General features: G+C 43.2%; 1 protein-coding gene across 4 annotated transcripts in view; it reads right to left on the bottom strand.

Moving 5' to 3' along the window:
* Positions 1–3,484: 3,484 nt before the first annotated feature.
* Positions 3,485–21,096, bottom strand: part of Spmip3 (sperm microtubule inner protein 3) — a 23,370-nt gene continuing 5,758 nt past the window's right edge. For 2 of the 4 annotated variants that reach the window (XM_087581692.1, XM_087581691.1), the window contains exons 2-5: positions 18,755–18,823; positions 12,559–12,654; positions 10,032–10,204; positions 3,485–3,626 (exon numbers count right to left, since the gene is read on the bottom strand). In XM_087581692.1, coding sequence (XP_087437818.1) covers positions 3,490–3,626; positions 10,032–10,204; positions 12,559–12,654; positions 18,755–18,810 — 462 coding nt within the window. In that variant the 5' untranslated portion in view covers positions 18,811–18,823 and the 3' untranslated portion in view covers positions 3,485–3,489. Of the gene's footprint in view, positions 3,627–3,764; positions 3,882–10,031; positions 10,205–12,558; positions 12,655–18,754; positions 18,824–21,096 lie in introns of all 4 variants that reach the window. The other 2 variants (XM_087581693.1, NM_001109549.1) reach the window with 2 other exon arrangements.

Here is a 21,096-nt window from a genome sequence, read left to right as displayed (position 1 = left end):
CAAAGAAAAATTCTGTCTCAAAAAAAAAAAAAAACAAAAACAAAAAACAAGCAAAACACAAAAAGAGGCAATAATGGGAGATACATTTATTTAACAAGGTGTAGAACATACAAAAGGCAAACTAAAAGTGGTGGAAATTGTTGGCAATCTATAAGGATTAAATACAATTAAAAGGCAAAGATTTGGCAAAAGCCTTTGAAAAAGTCAAACTTCATTGTCTGAGTGATAAGCTTTTAACCAAAAGAAACAAATAGGGTTGTGATGGACTGCTGGCATGGAATGCTCAAGGCCCTGTGACCGTGAATGACCAGTGTGTGTGTGTGTGTGTGTGTGTGTGTTGACCTCAACAGCTTGAATGACCAGTGTGTGTGTGTGTGTGTGTGTGTGTGTGTGTGTGTGTTGACCTCAACAGCTTGTTACCCAAAACGTGTGCTGTTGTTATTTCTTCCTGCTTCCCCACAAGGTTCATGTGGGCTCTTAACTAATGTTTATGTGCATTGTTGCAAAAGAAATGATTCACCTTTGTGGGGTCTGGCTCAGAACTGGCTGATTCCAGCTCTGAAGCTGGCCTTACAGAGCTTACAGAGATCAGGACCTGAGGTGGTGTGGGTCAGTGCTGTGTCTCGTGGCTCTGAACCTATACTGTCAATTTTTCTTTGGGGGGGGGGGTTCCAGAAGGAGTAGTGAGAATAATACTTAGCATCTGGAAGAATAGCTGGTGGGAGAGGCCACCTAGAAATCATTAGAACCGCTTCTGCCTAAGGAAATAGTAAACCCAAAGCATAAATATCCTTGGGGGATTCAAGGGAGCGGTTCCAATGCTAAGGTCCCATCCCCCAATTGGTTCTTAATTTTTCAGTAAAGAATGCTGGGGGTCTAATTGCTGGGTAGAAGGTACAGGTGGGACTTCTGGGTCCCAGGAGGAAAAGGGAGACAGTCACAAGGAAGGTAGAGAGTTTCTGCCATGTTTTGGAGGAAGAAGAGCACAGCAACCATGTGAGGTCTTGGGGGGAGCTGGGGCCTGTGGCCTCTACCAGGTAGGTGGCCAAGGATGTTTGACAGGGGCTAGGTGGGAGGGACTAGCACTGAAGTTTAGGGTAGGAGATAGTAGCACCCAACAATTGTGCCGAGAAGGCAAGTTGTAATTGAACTCTGTGTGTGTGTGTGTGTGTGTGTGTGTGTGTGTGTACCTGCACATGTGCGTGTGTCTGTCTCTTTTATCAGAGGATTCGAGGGAAACTGGGAGGGGGCTGGTATCTCGGTCATGTCCTGGAGCTAAAGGCGGGTAGAGCATTAAACTACATGCTACACACGAGCTCTTGTACAAGCCTGATCCTTGGAACCATGTAAAGGTCCCCAAAAGTTGTCCTCTGACCTCCACATGTGTGCCATGCACACAACACGCATGCCTCCATGTGTATGTACACACAATAATAAATAGTAAACTACAATAAAAATTTAATAAAAATTCAACAAGAGCCCTCCTGAGGGAAAGGGTGGGTTGCTGCATCAGGCTCCTCCCAGTAAGCCACTCCCACGGGGCCTCTTTGTATTTTATATGTAACTTATTCCTCATCTGGTCTTGTTATTTCAAGCTGCTGATTTTGCCAAACAAATAATTGAAATAAGGGAATTCTAGGCAGGTGCAGAATCACAGAGCAGGTCTTTAGAACACAGAGCCAGACCCTTCTGTCTTGCAGCAAACTTTCCTTTTCAGAAAGTTCTTGGCCTGCTGGTGGGCCTCAATAGAGACTGAAATGTTTGACCTTAAGCTACCAAGTTATCCTGCAACTTGAGCTGTCCATCACGAGCTGCTACCTGATGCAGAGGGATGAGTCCTGTTGGGAAAGTGAGGTCATCAAGAGTGACCGGAGCAGCAAGCTGAGAGCTTCCATCTTCAACAGCACCCATAAGGGAGAGACCGCTGGGAGTGGTATGTGGCTTTTAAAATCCTGTCCTTAATGACATTTCCTTTAGCAAGACCACATCTTTTAAACCTCCCCAAACAGGGCCACCAATGAGGGACTAAGTATTTAAGTTCAGGAAACTCATTTGGACTGAACCAGGCCTTCAGACTTGGACCAGGACTTAACACACTGGCACTCACCATGCAAGTTTTGGAACTTTGGACTAGGACTGGAACCCCACAGCCTTCAGGGAAGCTTGCGGACACATAGCATATCACAGAGCTTCTCCGTCTCTGTACAAGTACAAGAGTGAGTCTATCATAAGTCTGCATTCATAATGCCCATAAATTTGATCCATACATAACAGTCTAATTCTCTAATACATGCAGTTACACTAGCTTTTTTTTCCTTTGTATCCCTTGAATTCTATTCTAGATGGGCTGGGGTCTGTTTTCTTTTGGCCTTAGTCTTTCTTGTGTTGGTCCTCAAATCTCTCGGTGATAGCTAGGTGATCATGTCAGAGACTAAGGAAGGCAGCTGTAACTACGTGAAACTCCATGTTCTTGGAGGGAATTTGTTCACAGAAAGGCTAAACTTTGGGGGATTGAGTAAGAAGCCAATTGATGTGTCAGCTGTGGGAGAGTGTCTCCCAGCACCCGGAAGGCAGGATTCCTTTCTTTGGGGCTATTTCTTTTCTTTGGGAACCTTTATCTCTTTCTGAGGAGCCTATGCCTAGTTATCAAGGCTTCTTGAGAAGGATGCTGTTAACTGTCATCTAATGTTTAATTAATAAATCCCAGAGCAGATTCTACTACCCACTGCAATGGTCTAGGTTCCCCAATGAAAGACACACACACTGCCTTTATATCCAACATGAATCAGCACAATAGCAGGCCACTGCCTAACCTCCACATGGTTAATCCCCAATCACTACTTACTGATTCCATGTTCTATCTTGGCTGCTCTGGACCCAGTCGGGCAGCCCTCTGGGCCAGGCTCTCCTGGCTCCTTCACATGGCCGTCATGCCTCTCTGTCCTCCACTCTTCTCAGGTCTGGCATCTCTCCTCTCCTCCACACTCTGATGGCTTGGCAGATTTCCCTCCTCTTCCTCCTCCCCTTCCCCATACCCAGGAATCCTAAAATTCTGCCTGTCTGTCCTCTCCAGTGATTGGCTGTTGGCATCTTTATTTACCTATCAGAACCAACTGGGGGCAGGTTCCAAGAAGCTACAAGCAGACTTCACTGTGCAAACAATTTTCTGGGGAACATAATTAGTATTAGAATACAAGCAGCCACAGTTAACTCTTCTGTAAACAGATGTTCATCAGCCCCTTCCCCCCTTTACTGGTCATAACTCCCACTACAGATTTGTCTCCCAGTCTTCTTCCTTGACCAGATTCCCTCTGGCACTCTGGCGCTCCCCCCCACTTCCTCCTTCTGTGTGTGTATATATAATATGGCACAATCATAAGTACAGGAAGTTCTGTATAATCTCTGTTCCCATGGATGAACCCTTACTGAGAAGGTTAGGTGATTAGAAGTTGGTAAGTAGCAGCAACAAGATGTTAACAGCTTGTGACATTATGACACTGACATCATTTTTATTTCACCGTTTATGTGGTGGTGTCGCAGACAAGCAGTGTACTGCACCTCACAAGCTATCCCCTCCAACAGATGACACGTTCTCAAGGTAGATCTTGATTTCCCAAACATTTTCCCTGAAAAGAATTTGCAACACAAAATTCATTTAGGATTAGATTCATCTGTAGACAAACTTAAAGGCAGTCAGTGCTGTTACTTTTAATTTAGTCACTAAAAAAATGCTCAAAATTGTTTTCTTGAAATGCCATGCTTACTTTAGTTTTAAAAAGTGCTTCGTGCAAAGCCGTTCCTCTCATCACAGCAGTAGACTTCTGGTACTGAGTTAACTGGTCTAGGATGCGATGAAATCGTGCCTAGTTTCTTATCCCAACCTGGAATTTAAAACTAATTAGTGATTGTTTTAGGGCTACTCCCTCTGAAATTTTAACACACTATCTTTTTTTTTTTTTTTTTATTAACTTGAGTATTTCTTATATACATTTCGAGTGTTATTCCCTTTCCCGGTTTCTGGGCAAACATCCTCCTCCCCCCTCCCCTTCTTTATAGGTGTTCCCCTCCCCATCCTCCCCCCATTGCCGCCCTCCCCCCAACAATCTAGTTCACTGGGGGTTCAGTCTTAGCAGGACCGAGGGCTTCGCCTTCCACTGGTGCTCTTACTAGGATATTCATTGCTACCTATGAGGTCAGAGTCCAGGGTCAGTCCATGTATAGTCTTTAGGTAGTGGCTTAGTCCCTGGAAGCTCTGGTTGCTTGGCATTGTTGTACATATGGGGTCTCGAGCCCCTTCAAGCTCTTCCAGTTCTTTCTCTGATTCCTTCAACGGGGGTCCTATTCTCAGTTCAGTGGTTTGCTGCTGGCATTCGCCTCTGTATTTGCTATATTCTGGCTGTGTCTCTCAGGAGCGATCTACATCCGGCTCCTGTCGGCCTGCACTTCTTTGCTTCATCCATCTTGTCTAATTGGGTGGCTGTATATGTATGGCCCACATGTGGGGCAGGCTCTGAATGGGTGTTCCTTCTGTGTCTGTTTTAATCTTTGCCTCTATTCCCTGCCAAGGGTATTCTTGTTCCCCTTTTAAAGAAGGAGTGAAGCATTCACATTTTGATCATCCGTCTTGAGTTTCATTTGTTCTAGGCATCTAGGGTAATTCAAGCATTTGGGCTAATAGCCACTTATCAATGAATGCATACCATGTGTGTTTTTAAGTGATTGGGTTACCTCACTCAGGATGATATTTTCCAGTTCCAACCATTTGCCTACGAATTTCATAAAGTCATTGTTTTTGATAGCTGAGTAATATTCCATTGTGTAGATGTACCACATTTTCTGTATCCATTCCTCTGTTGAAGGGCATCTGGGTTCTTTCCAGCTTCTGGCTATTATAAATAAGGGTGCAATGAACATAGTGGAGCATGTGTCTTTTTTATATGTTGGGACATCTTTTGGGTGTATGCCCAAGAGAGGTATAGCTGGATCCTCAGGCAGTTCAATGTCCAATTTTCTGAGGAACCTCCAGACTGATTTCCAAAATGGTTGTACCAGTCTGCAATCCCACCAACAGTGGAGGAGTGTTCCTCTTTCTCCGCATCCTCGCCAGCATCTGCTGTCACCTGAGTTTTTGATCTTAGCCATTCTCACTGGTGTGAGGTGAAATCTCAGGGTTGTTTTGATTTGCATTTCCCTTATGACTAAAGATGTTGAACATTTCTTTAGGTGTTTCTCAGCCATTCGGCATTCCTCAGCTGTGAATTCTTTGTTTAGCTCTGAACCCCATTTTTAATAGGGTTATTTGTCTCCCTGCGGTCTAACTTCTTGAGTTCTTTGTATATTTTGGATATAAGGCCTCTATCTGTTGTAGGATTGGTAAAGATCTTTTCCTAACCTGTTGGTTGCCGTTTTGTCCTAACCACAGTGTCCTTTGCCTTACAGAAGCTTTGCAGTTTTATGAGATCCCATTTGTCGATTCTTGATCTTAGAGCATAAGCCATTGGTGTTTTGTTCAGGAAATTTTTTTCAGTGCCCATGTGTTCCAGATGCTTCCCTAGTTTTTCTTCTATTAGTTTGAGTGTGTCTGGTTTGATGTGGAGGTCCTTGATCCACTTGGACTTAAGCTTTGTACAGGGTGATAAGCATGGATCGATCTGCATTCTTCTACATGTTGACCTCCAGTTGAACCAGCACCATTTGCTGAAAATGCTATCTTTTTTCCATTGGATGGTTTTGGCTCCTTTGTCAAAAATCAAGTGCCCATAGGTGTGTGGGTTCATTTCTGGGTCTTCAATTCTGTTCCATTGGTCTATCTGTCTGTCTCTGTACCAATACCATGCAGTTTTTATCACTATTGCTCTGTAATACTGCTTGAGTTCAGGGATAGTGATTCCCCCTGAAGTCCTTTTATTGTTGAGGATAGTTTTAGCTATCCTGGGTTTTTTGTTATTCCAGATGAATTTGCAAATTGTTCTGTCTAACTCTTTGAAGAATTGGATTGGTATTTTGATGGGGATTGCATTGAATCTGTAGATCGCTTTTGGTAGAATGGCCATTTTTACTATATTAATCCTGCCAATCCATGAGCATGGGAGATCTTTCCATCTTCTGAGGTCTTCTTCAATTTCTTTCTTCAGAGTCTTGAAGTTCTTATTGTACAAATCTTTTACTTGCTTGGTTAAAGTCACACCGAGGTACTTTATATTATTTGGGTCTATTATGAAGGGTGTCGTTTCCCTAATTTCTTTCTCGGCTTGTTTCTCTTTTGTGTAGAGGAACGCTACTGATTTATTTGAGTTAATTTTATACCCAGCCACTTTGCTGAAGTTGTTTATCAGCTTTAGTAGTTCTCTGGTGGAACTTTTGGGATCACTTAAATATACTATCATATCATCTGCAAATAGTGATATTTTGACTTCTTTTCCAATCTGTATCCCCTTGACCTCCTTTTGTTGTCTGATTGCTCTGGCTAGAACTTCAAGAACTATATTGAATAAGTAGGGAGAGAGTGGGCAGCCTTGTCTAGTCCCTGATTTTAGTGGGATTGCTTCAAGTTTCTCTCCATTTAGTTTAATGTTAGCAACTGGTTTGCTGTATATGGCTTTTACTATGTTTAGGTATGGGCCTTGAATTCCTATTCTTTCCAGGACTTTTATCATGAAGGGGTGTTGAATTTTGTCAAATGCTTTCTCAGCATCTAATGAAATGATCATGTGGTTTTGTTCTTTCAGTTTGTTTATATAATGGATCACGTTGATGGTTTTCCGTATATTAAACCATCCCTGCATGCCTGGGATGAAGCCTACTTGATCATGGTGGATGATTGTTTTGATGTGCTCTTGGATTCGGTTTGCCAGAATTTTATTGAGTATTTTTGCGTATTGAGTATTTCATAAGGGAAATTGGTCTGAAGTTCTCTTTCTTTGTTGTGTCTTTGTGTGGTTTAGGTATAAGAGTAATTGTGGCTTCGTAGAAGGAATTCGGTAGCGCTCCATCTGTTTCAATTTTGTGGAATAGTTTGGATAGTATTGGTATGACGTCTTCTATGAAGGTCTGATAGAATTCTCCACTGAACCCATCTGCACCTGGGCTCTTTTTGGTTGGGAGACCTTTAATGACTGCTTCTATTTCCTTAGGAGTTATGGGGTTGTTTAACTGGTTTATCTGTTCCTGATTTAACTTTGGTACCTGGTATCTGTCTAGGAAATTGTCCATTTCCTGCAGATTTTCAAGTTTTGTTGAATATAGGCTTTTATAGTAAGATCTGATGATTTTTTGAATTTCCTCTGAATCTGTAGTTATGTCTCCCTTTTCATTTCTGATTTTGTTAATTTGGACACACTCTCTGTGTCCTCTCATTAGTCTGGCTAAGGGTTTATCTATCTTGTTGATTTTCTCAAAGAACCAACTTTGGTTCTGTTGATTCTTTCTATGGTCCTTTTTGTTTCTACTTGGTTGATTTCAGCTCTGAGTTTGATTATTTCCTGCCTTCTACTCCTCCTGGGTGTATTTGCTTCTTTTTGTTCTAGAGCTTTTAGGTGTGCTGTCAAGCTGCTGACATATGCTCTTTCCTGTTTCTTTCTGCAGGCACTCAGCGCTATGAGTTTTCCTCTTAGCACAGCTTTCATTGTTAACACACTATCTTTAAAGAATCCCTGTACAATAAAAGTATTTTAAGACACTTGGGGAGAGGTGGAGAGATGGCTCAATGGTTAAAGTACTGACTGCTCTTCCAGAGGTCCTGAGTTCAAATCCCAGCAACCACATGGTGGCTTACAATCATCTGTAATGAAATCTGACGCCCTCTTCTGGTGTATCTGAAGACAGCTAGAGTGTACTTGAATATAATAAATAAATCTTTTTTTTTTTAAAAGACACTTAAAGGGATATAATTAAAATGTGGGTGCCAGGGAGATGGTCAGTAGGAAAAGGCACTTATAGCCAAGTCTAACAAATTGGGTTCAATCCTTTGGCTCCAGATAGTGGAAGGAGAGGACCAACTCCACCAGTTTATCTGTGAGCTCTTTATGCTCACGTGCATGAGCACACACGTGACAAATAAGAATGCAGTTTGGAAAATTTTAAATTTTAAATATAGAAAAGGGGGGGCTGAATCAAAGCTCCTTTCTTTAGTTTACAATTAATAGATATTATTAGATTATATTAAAATGTAATAAAAATCATTTGAATTTTATTTTGCTGTCCTAACCCTAGACTCTTGATCTCCTTTCCTATATTGTATGGAGGACAGACAGTCTGCCATCTCTAAATTCATGCCTGCGGGAGCCTCCATCCCAATCATAACTCTTTAGAATCCCTAGCAGGTCCTTTGTATGTAACAGGGAGTGTCCAAGGAAGGCATAGGTTAAAGACAACTGCCTTTTACAATGAGGCAAAGGCTAGAGCATTTTAATGGTGCCCTTATAACAGAACTGTACTCTGCTATGAGGTGTTTTAAACACACTATAGAAACAAGCATGTAATAATAGTAAGAATGAAAAATATTTCATTAATCTAGGGAATCTGACTGGAAACTGTTGTTGGTGTTGTTTATGCTTACTAATGCAGGCAGACTCCTGAGTTCAGGGTTGGCCTGGAACAGCACTAATTTAGGTCCAGGTGTGGTCAGAATGGTACTCTCAGATCCACCAATCATTGCATGCCTAGTTGCTGTTCCTACAATCTGCCCTCAAAAACTGTATAAAAAGCATACAAGAGAGAGAGAGAAGGTCGCCTCTCCTGGGTGCAGGATGGCCTCAGTGTGCTACAACAATAAACCTCTTGCTCTTGCATCAGTCTCCATTCTTGAGTCTTGTTTGGGGGTCTCCCGGTAGCTAAGGCTCACTTTGAGTCTTATAAAGCTAGCAGAGAGCAATAGCAAAAGTTCTTTTTTAGAATTTTTCTATAGCAAGAGCTGAGCTGTCTGAAGATCTCTGGAGAGCAAACACAGCTTTTCAGGATTTCTGATTTTAGTTGGAAAATTCATAGAGAACACAGCTCTTTTAGAATTTTTCATAGCTCTTTTAGAGGTTTTTCTAACCGGATTCCTGACCTTAAATCCCAAGAATTACTTGGGGAGCTGACACAGCTCTTTTAGAAAGTTTTCTAGCAGCTATCAGAGAAAGCTTTCTGAAGAGTGAATGGAGCTCTTTTAGAATTTTTTTTCTGACTTTCAACATGGACATTTCTTCCCTCCTGACTCCAGCATCCCTCCAGATTGCAGCTGCCTTTTCTGGGGACAAGAGACAGAAGGGAAATCTTTTCCAAATCTACCACTCTTAAACTCATTTTGTAGCCCAGGTCAGCTTTGAACTTCCAGTCTGCAAGCTTCAGCCTCTAGAGTTGTGGTTACACTTGTATCAACAGTTTTCTGTTTTTCAGTAAAAAGACGGGAACTCTCTTTAGGGAAAACTGTTAACAATTAGCAGTGCAGGCTGTGACAGGCAGTATAGCTTTGAGGTGAGCCATGCTGGAAAGCAATGTGGGATGAATTCTGTCTCTTTCCTCCTGGTGTGTAATTCATCAGACATCTTGGAAACTTGGCTCCCCCTGGTTAAAACAGTACTCAGCCCAGAGAGCTGTATGGGGGTAAATAAGAACCCACCAAAGTGTAAGACCACCTTTTGTCACATGAATACCCAGGATCCCCTCTGCCCACCAAGAGGACCCTCATACAGATGGGCTACCAGGGGAGTGTAGAACTTCTGAACTGTGGTGAAAATTATTGTTATAGGTATTTAGAAGGGTTCCCTTAGAGCACGGGTACACTCAAGAGTCTATTTCCAGTGCTCAGCAGGTTAGCTTCTGAGGACGGTGAAGGACCTTCATTCACCCTTTTGGTCTCAGATTCAGGGAGCTAGAAAGAAAGGAAGGAGGCTTGGGCTCCCCTTTGATCCGTTTCAACTCCCAGCTCTGCATATGCATCTCTGCCAGTCTGACTGGTCCCAGTCACGCCCCTTGAGGCAGAGAGCCCCCATGACCAGCTGATCTCGGCCCACCAGCAAGATTAATCTCAGCTAGGTGACAGCGCTTACCGAGCTCATAGAACGGCAGGGAGTAGCTTCTTTCATAAGTTGTCTCATTATGCCACTTGTCCGTAGGCCTTGACAATCTTCTATAACAGATGTATCGAAAGAGCGTTTGCTGGTCTAATTGCGGCTCGTACGGAGTTTTGCTCCTAGGTGGAATTGCCAAGTCTATGAGGGGTCTGTATTGAAACAAAAAGAGCTTGCTGAGCACCTTTGGAGAACGGGTCCATTTTCTCATGAGCTGCAATCTAGGAGTCAAAGCATTCTTTAAGCTAGACTAACTCCGTGGCTCATCTTGGTGTTCTGTAGAACGGTTGTAACCTTCCCGTACTCCTCCCCAATTATCCTTAAAGACAAAAGCAAACGGGAAGTCTAAATACAATGGCCAATCCTTCATCCATCCATTCCTGGGAGAATTCACTCACAGGCCTGGCATGCTTGAGGCTTGGCTGTAAGTACATTAGGACACTAGGTGGCCTGCACTCAGACCTTGCAAATGTACGTGTATTCTGTTTCAGCACGTCTGGCAATGAAGGATGTCAACAAAGACTAAGAAAGCTTTTCAAGGGACTTTTGTGCTAATAGAAGGAATGGGACACGGGTGGGGATTTAGCTCAGTGGTAGAGCACTTGCCTAGGAAGCGCAAGGCCCTGGGTTCAGTCCCCAGCTCCGAAAAAAAGAACCAAAAAAAAAAAAAAAAAAAAAAAAAAAAAAAAAAAAAAAAAAAAAAGGAATGGGACACCTTCATGTTGGAAAAAGTAGGGAGACATCAGAAATGGCAGATGTGAAATCAGTAATGCTCCTCATTGCTTCAGGATTCTTTTCCCATCTTAGAATGAGATTGGATATATTCAATTTCTTTAAAATGTTTTCCAACAAGGCACGAAACAAACTATGTACATATATAGTTATTTCCTGTTATTTCCTCTGTTTGTTTTCTAGTAGGGGACTCAGTTCTAAATAGCATATTGAGCCATGTACAATGGAACCTATAGTTCCCAGTGACTCCAAAGGCTGTGGCGGAAGATCACCTGAGCTCAGCTTGAATTTTGAGGCCAGCCTGAATAATATAATAGGACCTTATTCCCGAAAACTTAACAGCAGAAGTTAATCGAAGCAAATACTCGACTTAGTGCCAAGAGCCCTGAACTGGGACTTGGAAACTATGGATTACATTTTAGGCCTAACGTTTACGGTAATTGCATGACCTAGGTCGAGACATGTCACTTGGCCCATCGAGATGGCTCACTGAGCAAAGGCTGGTGACCTGAATTTGATCCCTGGGTTTTCTGAGTTCCACGTGTGTATTGTTGTATGAGCAGGCGGGCACACAATGACTAACACTGAGAACTAACGATCTACCACCCCTTTGTGCTGTATTCCTAACTGGGTCAGGATGAGCTCAAAGCTGTTTCCAGCTGCATGATCTAAAGGCAGACTCTACACGGCTCTCAGTACAGGTGGTGCCAGCCCCACCCCGGTGGGGGGTTGGCTGGACAGCGATCACTAAGAGAAGTGAAACTGTAATGTGTAGGAGATGGTGAGTTCAAATGATGATACTCATGCCAAGTGCTTTATCTGCCTTAGAATTGCTACACCAATTCTTTTATTTGGGAGTGCAATACTCAGAATGTGAAAATTGCCCCAAATCAAACATTTTATAAATTCCTTAAATTGACACTTTTTTTTTTGGCCTCCTATAGTTTCTAGCTTTTCTGAACCAGAAAATAAGGTTAACATATCCGTGGTTATATTTATTTATTTATTTATTTATTTATTTTGCTTTTCTTTTTTGTGAAAGCCACACACAGATCAGAAGGAACCACAAAGACCAGACTTATAACTCTACTGAGAATGAAATCAAATGCTAGCAAGTTTAAGTTGCTTTGCCAATCTGGAATTCTAAACTACATAATGTTTCTTGAATTTCATAGATGATTTAATAAAAATCCTACATTTATTGCTGGTTGTGGAAGCAATATGTTCTTTGAGAAAATCTGCGAAATAGACAAAGGAGTAAGGAAAAAGGACAAGGTACTAATAATATTACTACTTGTGAAAAATGCAAACAAAGCCGTTATTGTCAATGCTAGAGATGCAACTCCTTGGTGGAGTTCATGCTTAGCATACTTGGGGCTTTAAAGGGTTCAATCTCAACACTTCAAGTCCCACAAAACCAAAATCAGGAAGCTCCAACATTTTTAATAGTTTGGTGTATCCCCCTACTTCTAACTATCAGATAACACTTGTGATGAACAGTATTATTATTGTTACTATTAAGATTGTGCAGCTAGGGACTGGAGAAATGGCTCAGCTCCTACTGAGAACCTGAGTTCAATTCACAGCACCCCCGTAGGGCAGCTGACTTCTGGTCTCCATGGGTACCTGCACTCAGGTATATGTACCCACATACAGACACATACATAATTTTTTAAAAAATTAATCTTTAAAAAAAAGATAATATAGCCCACTTTACTTATCCTCTTAGATTTGGTGATATTCTTAGAAATTAAGATTTAAGGCTATGTCTCACCTTGGAGCCTTCTTCACACTGTAATCAAAATGGAGTCTTGCCAGTTGCCCAGTTGTCCAGCCTTTGACGTCCCTTCCTTGGTGAGTGATATATAGCCTAGAGGAAGTAAGCGAGAAAAAAACAGTCACTACAGGCTGTTCTTTCCAGAGGCATACCAGCTGGTGTGTGATAGATAATTTATCTGCACTTTGTGCCCTGTTCCGAGTGACTGAAGCCAATGGAATTTTCCAGCCATGTTGGTTGTTGTTCATAATAAGTGTCTTTCCAGCAGACCTGAGTTTGTGGTATTGGCTGGTTTCCCTTCCCCAGTAACCTCTAAAACCTGTAACAGAATGTCATTTACTTCCAGGACTCACAGGGAAATACTTAGCATGTCGTGTATTAGGTCAAAAGAGTAGGGAAAAGAAAAAAGGAGGAGAGGGAAGGAGGGTGGGACAGAGAGTGGGAGGAGAGGAGAAAAGGCTGGAAAGAGATGGGGAGACAGTCTGTGTAACCAACGTCAAGGAGAGACAGTTTAGAGCAGTTTAGAGCACTGGCTGCTCTTGCAGAGGACCCAGATCAGTGCCCAGAACCCACATCTGACAGCTCACAACGTTCCATAACTCCACTTCCCAGGCATCTGATGCCCTTTTCTAGACCCTGAGGATACTGGCACACATGTGGTACATATATATATACTCAGGAACATACACATAAAGTGAAATAAAATTCTTAAAGTCAATGAAACAGATGTTGATAATGGCTGAAACACAGGAATAAAAAAATGAGAATTCCTTATTATTTAACCTTTGAAATGTTTATAAGATTCCATAGCAAGTTTTTTTTTAACTTAGCTGTAATAATTGATTATATAGAACGGTAATGTCAAGGCATGTGATAGTAAGTCTGGGAGGAGGATTCTAGTCTCATCTAAGAGCTGTGTGGTGAGGACAGTCAGGTGTGTCTCTCCATATGTGTCTCCACATGTCTCTCTTGGCTGGCCCTGAACTTATTACCATCTTCCTGCTTCAGTGCTGGCATTACCAGGATTTGCCACCACCTTGGTTCTTGTTTTGAAGCGTAACCTGCATGGGAAGAAGTATGTCTGGGGTGTGAGCTTGAGTTGTTTCTGCATCCGAAATGCAGAGGTATGTGGAAGCCTCGCGCCCCGTGATGACGCCGTTGGGAAGTGGTAGAGCTTATGGAGATGGGGCTTGGGGAGTAGGTCATTGGTAATATCATCGAGACAGGAGACTAGGATAGAGAGTGAGGTCCAAAAACCCTTCTGCAAAAGCTGTCAGATTAACATACAAAGGGAACCTACTGACAGAGGGTAGCGGACAAGCTAATGGGCCACTAAGGAGGGCTGGGTGTCTAGGGTTTTCTTAGGCTAAGAGTATGGGCAAGACTCTATAGAGGAGGGAAGTCACACATAAGCCAAGACTAAATCAAAGCTCAGTTCAGAGTAGAGTATGTGTGCATGTTAGCTTTTTGTTACTGTAACACAGATCAGATAAATCATCTTAAAAACAATAAAGGACCAAGTACATCTTCTCCCACAAATGCTGGGTAAGCCAGTCCTCAGCTACGTATGTAGCGGGAGACAGGAACAGGCCCATGTATGCTCTTTGGTTGGCAGCTTAGTCCCTGGGAGCTGTGACAGGTCTGGTTAGTTGATACTGTTGTTCTTCCTATGGGGTTGCCATCCCCTTCAGCTGATGCCCCAGAGAAGGGGGATGCTGGAGGGGAGAGGTGGGAGTGGGTGGGTAGGTGGGGGAGCAACCTCTTAGAGGCAAAGGTGATGGGGTGGGGGGTTTGTGGAGGGGGGACTGAAAAGGGGGACAACATTTGAAATGTAAATTAATAATTATAATAGTAATAATAGGGGTTGGGGATTTAGCTCAGTGGTTAGAGCACTTGCCTAGAAAGCGCAAGGCCCTGGGTTCGGTCCTCAGCTCCGGATTAAAAAAAAGAATAATAGTAATAATAATAATAATGACTTTGACAACTGGCAAAAAATTAAAATATCATTAAAAATTATACCAAAATTTAAAAAATAAATAAAGGTGATTTTGCCTTATGGTTTCAGTCTGTGACTGATTAATTGTCCTGTTGCTTCCACTACATAGCATATCATGGTAGGAGTGCATTCTTCTAAAAGTTCTGCCACCCCTCCATAGCACCTGTGGCAGGAGAAAGACCAGGTCTTCAACATACTGGCCTTTGGGAACCACTGGAGACCTGAATGATTACAGGAGTCAAGGGGGCATGACTGTCTAGTGTGAATCAAATCAAGTGCTGGGCAAGTCAGGTTCTGTCTGTGCAAACAGATCTCAGAGGGCTGTAATTTTCTGATCAACCACAGGTTGCCTGGGCCTGCCTAGTGGCTAAGATAATAGAAGTGAGCCCTGAGTTACACCAGGGATTAAGTCATAAGAGGAGAAAGAAGTTGGCCCAAAAATAGAGACCAAATGACATTGCTGAGTGTGTGGGAAATGGACGTGCCACATAGGCAAGCCTCTAGTTCTGAGCACTGAGGTAGAAGGAGACCCCTAGAGTCGAGGCTCATGAGGAATCAGACATTGGGGACATGGTTCTGGTGGCTACTGTGCTGTCTGCAGCAGGCTGCTTGATCTTCTCTGACATAATCTGTACACCAAAGCCTGCTGAGCCTCTAAAGAAGTTCATCCTGCTCTAGCCATTGCTTCAAGAATGGAGCCATCCTCCCTGGCCTCCAGTAGTGTGACCCACTGCAGTCCCTTGGAAGAGACCCCTAGCCGATCAGGCTGAAGTGGAGAGAGGTGGGGAGAATGAGCAGCTTGGGGGTGGAGGAGCAGGCTGAGTGGAGAAATGAGGAGATATGTGGGAGAGAAAGAGATGGCTCATTTTGCTTCTAACTTTTCTCTCTTCCTTTTGCATGTCTTGCTCAGTTAGCCACACCTTTCCTGCCTTGTCAGAGCTGCCTGTTGAACCAGGGACTTATGCCTGCTAAGCAGGAGTTCTATCACTGAGTCTCAGCCCCACCTTTATTTTTATTTTGAGACTGGGTCTCTGAATTGTCCATGCTGACCCCAAAACTCACAATCCTCCTACCTCAGCCTCTTTAATATTTGGGTTAGAGGTGTTCTCTACCTTGCCTGCTCATCTCCCTCTGATTCTTTAGTGTGAGTTTTCTAAGTTCTCACGTGTCACCTTAACCTGGAACATGAGAAAGCTTCTAGTTCAACCATTAAAGTAGTGAGAGAGTAACAAAATTTACCTTAAGGAGAAACGCGTCTGGCTTAGCCAGGGGCTTTGCAGTAGGAGGTTTGGCTTGAGGGAAAGGATGAATGAATGGGGATGCCCCATGTGTTAGGCTGTGCCTACAGGGTACTGGTTGCTGAATCAGTCATAGAAAGCCCTCCTGAGGTAAGTGGGTAAGCCTGCTGTGTCTGCTTACACTGTACATTGTTTGCATGCCCCTGACAGCTTGGAAAGGGTGGGTTCAACCTACACAAGACTAGACCTATCCCCTGGGAAGATGGCTGTAACCAGAACAGGATCTGGACTTAGACACAGAGAACATTCAGTATACATGGGTGAGTTCAGGAGCGAGTTTGTCTGTCTATGCAAAGGGATACCATTATGTGTTCTTCTGAGTCACCTGTGCTGGGCCTCCAGTCTTAACAATAGGATCCCATCTAATTATCAGGCACCTAGCAAAGTAAACATGAGCTCCCTGTTTTTATAACTGTTTTATAATAGTAAAAGAAGCTCAGAGAGGCTAAGTGCACATTCTGGATACTATGCAGCTAGTGAATACCAGAGCCATGAAACAAACCCAGTCCCTAAATTTTATGTCTTATATAGAGCCATCTACAGTATATGTAGGATTGTTATTTTCCAGAGAAATTCAGCACTATTTCTGTTTGGACTATGTGATTCTCCTACTTCTAGGCAGACAGCAAGCAAACCTAATGTACCAAAGGGACAGAGAAAGGTGGTTTCAATCAGAAGAACCGTTAGGAAGCTTAGCTGTATCTGCAGTGTTCAGGCATGGGGGTCCTCTCACTTGAAGCTCATCTCATGGTAACAGCCAAATCTAGGCAATGTCATAATGACAGCGGCGAATGCTACAGCATGGTCGAGAAGCTTGGGGCTAAGTATCTCAGCTAAGGATATGAACAAATACAGAAAATGAGATAAAGGCAGGACTGGAGTTGGCCAGTGTACCCTCTTATCACCCAGGATGTACTGACCCCATGTATGGTAGGTATTTCCTCAAGAAATGAGAGGAGAGGTTCCATTTGCTCATCAGAAAAATGGGAACAATAGCTCCTACTTTCACCAGTGATGAAACAAGAGTAATGAGACGTTAGTAGCTAGAGACTGAAAAGTGTCTTTTCAAGATGCTTCTGTCTTTCTAGGTAGAATGAGCTGACCTTGCAGTGGTGTCTGATGTCTCCGAGACTGTTATGGTTAATATTTTTCTTAGTCTGCTGCTGTGAAGAGACACCATGACCAAAGCAACTCTTATAAAACAGAGTGTTTCATTGGACACTTGCTTACTACTTCAGAGGGTTAGTCCATGGCCATCATGGTGGGAAGTGGATAGGCACGGTGTTGGAGTAGTAGTTGAGAGCTTTACATCCTAATTCATTCAAATGAATTATGAATTATTATTCAACTGAACCTATGAAACCAGTCTTACTCAAACCATCACATTCCACTCCTTGGCACCCACAGGCGTATAGCCACGCCATGAGGCAAAATGCATTTAGTCCAGCTTCAAACAGCCTCAAACTCTATCACAGTCTCAGCGCCGTGTAAAGGCCCAAGGGTCAAAGTCTCTTCTGAGACTCATGCAATCTCTTAATTGTAACCCCTGTAAAATCAATCACCATAGACCAACCAGATCACCTACTTCCAAATACAATGGCACAGATTCTATAATACCATCCCAAGTGGGAGGAAATGGGGCATACTAAGGAACTACTGGACCAAAGAAACACTGCAAACCCCACTTTCTGTTATCTCTGGCTGATGTTCAAGGGTTTAGATGACCCTTCGTGATATCCCACTCCCTCCAGTTTTGTTGACTGCACAACATGTCTCTCTCTCTTGTACTAGTTCTACTTCTGAGGTGCAGCTCTCCTTGACAGAAATTCCACTGCTCTGGTATGGCCAACAGCTTTGGGTCTGCAATGTAATCCAGGCTTACAGAGCTTCAAGCAATGGCCTCTCCAGGCCTCTATGGCAGGACTCCCCTGCTACAAGTCTGTCCTAGGGTAGCTTTCCTTAACTGTGGAGGAAGAATCCACCTCCTTTTCTTGTACCCTTCTTGACTCTAAATCTAGAACCCATTCATGTTTATAACAACTTGAAAGTAATTTTAAAAAGCTTAAAAAAGAAGGTGGCCCCCAGGGTGTGAAGCTTGCTGCCCCAGAATTCTTGGTTTCTAAGTCTCTGCAGACCTCATAGTAGGGGTTAATGGGAAAGAGGGCTTAGGACTTATGAATGGTACCTGCTGTCTCCCAGCAAGATAAACCCAGCACAGTAAAGTATACCTATAGGGTGTATTAGCCCATGTGATATATGGCCTGGGAGAATGAACGAAAGCCTCCCCTTGGTCTCACCTTATTTGGTCAGCTCTCATATTGCAGAGAAATGTGGTGGTTTTATTTACCCCCAAAAACAAATGGTTCTGATTCAAAGTTTGGGTTTTAGTTTGCCCTTATTTCTGGTGAAGCCCGTTTCAGGAGAAAACCAGCATCTGTCTCATATTTTGGGTATTTGACATTTTCTGGTTGCTTGGATTCTGCAAAGAAGGTAATTCTTATCTCACGACTTTGCATACACTTGGAGCTGGAGATTGGCTCAGTGGTTAAGACCCCCCCACCCATGTTCTTCCGAAGGATCCTGGTTCAGTTCTCAGCATTCATATCAGACAGCTTGAGATCCAGGACCTAATACCTAATGTCCTCTTATGGCCTTCAGGGGCACTTGCAAGCATGTCACACACACACACACACACACACACACACACACACACACACACACACACACACCCCGAATGCATGCATATTGTTTAAGTCTTAAAAAAAAAAAACCAAAACCCTACAAACCCCACAACTTTGTCTAAACTCAAGGACTCACTTGACACAACACCCCTACCTCCAATCCCCAGTAGCAGCTGCCCCTCAATCTGGTGGTTTTTTTTTTAATCCGAGAGCCTTACCTAGGTGGAAGCATTGGACGACGCTCTACAAATTCTCGTAGTCGGATGGTTGTCATGATTGATGGGCATCTGAAAGAGTTGTGGAGTGAAAGTTCACACTGCCAATCTACATTCATTCCCAGGCATTAGCTATTGCTCCAGTTCAGATCTGGACTATCTAAAGGCAAGCCCTTGCTAGGCGGGTAGACCTAGGCTGCAAAGAAAGGCAGCTGAACCTCGGCCTTTTGAAGCAAGTCAGAAAGCAAGGCTTCACCATGGGTTTCTGCTTCAGTTCCTGTCTCTAGATTCCTGCCTCGAGTTCCTGTCTTTCTCTCTTCCACGATGGACTGTAACTTGTAAGCTAAATAAACCCCCTCCTCCTCAAGCTGCTTTTGGTCAGTATCTTACTACATCACCAGAGAAGCCAATTAGGCCATTCTGGAAACAGCTTCCTGAATTTTGTGTCACTGTCTTACAAGCTTCCTCTGGCCCCACCCAAACCTGATTGTGTTGCTGAAATTTTTAATCCCAATCTGGGGTTTCTGCCCCACCTTTGGTCATTTGGTTCCTGGATAAAAGACACACAACTCTCATTATTTACAGTAAGCCTTAAACAGCACAAGAGCTGGGCAGATATCTGCCTTCTATGCTATTAGAATTTACTTTCCTATTGATAACCCTGAGTTATTACTCACTATGTTTCATCTTGGGCTGCTCTTAACTTCAATTGGTCAGCCCTCAGAGCCATGTTTCCTCGACTCAACCCGTGGCATCTTCTTCCTCCCTCTCCCCTCTCTCTCCTCCAACCAGGTCACTTCAAGCCCAGCTATCTCTAGTGCCCCCGGAAATGGGCTGGAGCTAATTTTATTTAACCAATAATTTTAAATCAAGGAACAAGGCCTCCGGAACAAACGCTTGCAAATATAAAAGCTACTTGACCTTTAGGTACAGAATTTAGCATTGCAGTACCCAGCAACAGACCAAACCTCAGTAGTCTGTGTTCTTTCAAAAACTCTCCCTTCTGAGCCTTTTTATTTTTTAATTTTCATACTCACCTTAAACCATGTTGTTTCTTGCCTTATGTTTTATAACTGGTCTCTGAAAATTTATTGGAGAATATGGCTTTCCATAATCAAACAATACATTTAAACATTCATGTGAGAAAGTCCATAATGGGGAGGGAAAGTGAGTGGGGTGGGAGAGAGGACTAATGTTTCTAGAGTGCCATTATGTATGCTGTAGACAGCTCACATGATGGATAGGTCGTCTACTCTCTACATAAAGAGAGCTAATTTGCATGAACAAGGCAACTCCTGCTAGCCAGAGAACCCTAGATGGACATTCTTGTGTCCTGTGCAAGTTTTTCTCAGCTCTGTGTATTGGTTACCTCTCTGTGTGTGGGCGTGCTCTGTGACTTAAAGGCACTCTTGAGAAAGGAGAAACTTGACATGTACCAGGTAAGCACGCTCTAACTAACGGCGTTCTTGGGTCAAGTCTGCAAACCGCTGGGACTATTTGACTCACAAGAAGGCAAGTAACTTGTGCAAGTTACAAGGGAGCCAGGGCTGGAATCCTCAGACTCAAGAGCCATCCATCATAATTACTGAGTTATACCCAAACAACCCAGGGCACCAAGAGAACTCAGCCAAAGCAAAATCGGGACTATCAGAAGAAGCCAGGAGGAAAAGTAATCGGGAGGGAGAAAGGGTTGGGGGAGGAAATGTATGTGAGGCCAAGGCCACCTCTCCTCCTTTAATAGTCAAGTTTAATTCCCCCTCAGGGTTCCTGGTCACTCTATTTTCTGTCTCAGTTTGTTTTTCAAATCAATCTGAAATTTCCTAATAGCAATACATTGTAATAACTACACTGGTTAGTGATAGATCCCGAGAAGCCTGTTTATTGCATAGTATATTTTCCCCCAAGAGTCCTACTTAAAAATTTTAAACTATATGCTATATGTGCATATTAATGAGACCCGTGTAGACCCTGTTTGCTGATCCATTCTAACCCCCTCCCTTTCCACACCCACCCCTCCCCCATCCCCAATCACTACTCTCAGGTCAGCTGTGCTTCTCTTACGGAGAGGACATTCGTTCTCATCCTCCTGTGTCTGGTTCAGCTCACTTCATACCACGACGTGCATTTGGCGGCGTGTCATATGATTCAGAGCTTCTTTGTGGCTACCTCGTGTTTGTGTGTCATATTTCCTCATCTCAGCCCCTGCTGCTGGGAACCTGGGTTGAAGCAGTGTCTTGGCTTCTGTGAACATGGCTGTGACCAAAACAAGTATGAGAGTGTCTCTTCCATATGCACTTTTGCCTTTAGTACTGCTGTGTTTTTGCTTTGTCTTGGTTTTCGTTTCG

The sequence above is a fragment of the Rattus norvegicus genome, chromosome 13 (assembly GCF_021556685.1).
Source record: "Rattus norvegicus strain SHRSP/BbbUtx chromosome 13, alternate assembly SHRSP_T2T, whole genome shotgun sequence".
NCBI lineage: Eukaryota > Metazoa > Chordata > Mammalia > Rodentia > Muridae > Rattus > Rattus norvegicus.
Note: the sequence above shows the minus strand (reverse complement) of the source record. Positions and strands in the feature narration are given on the sequence as shown.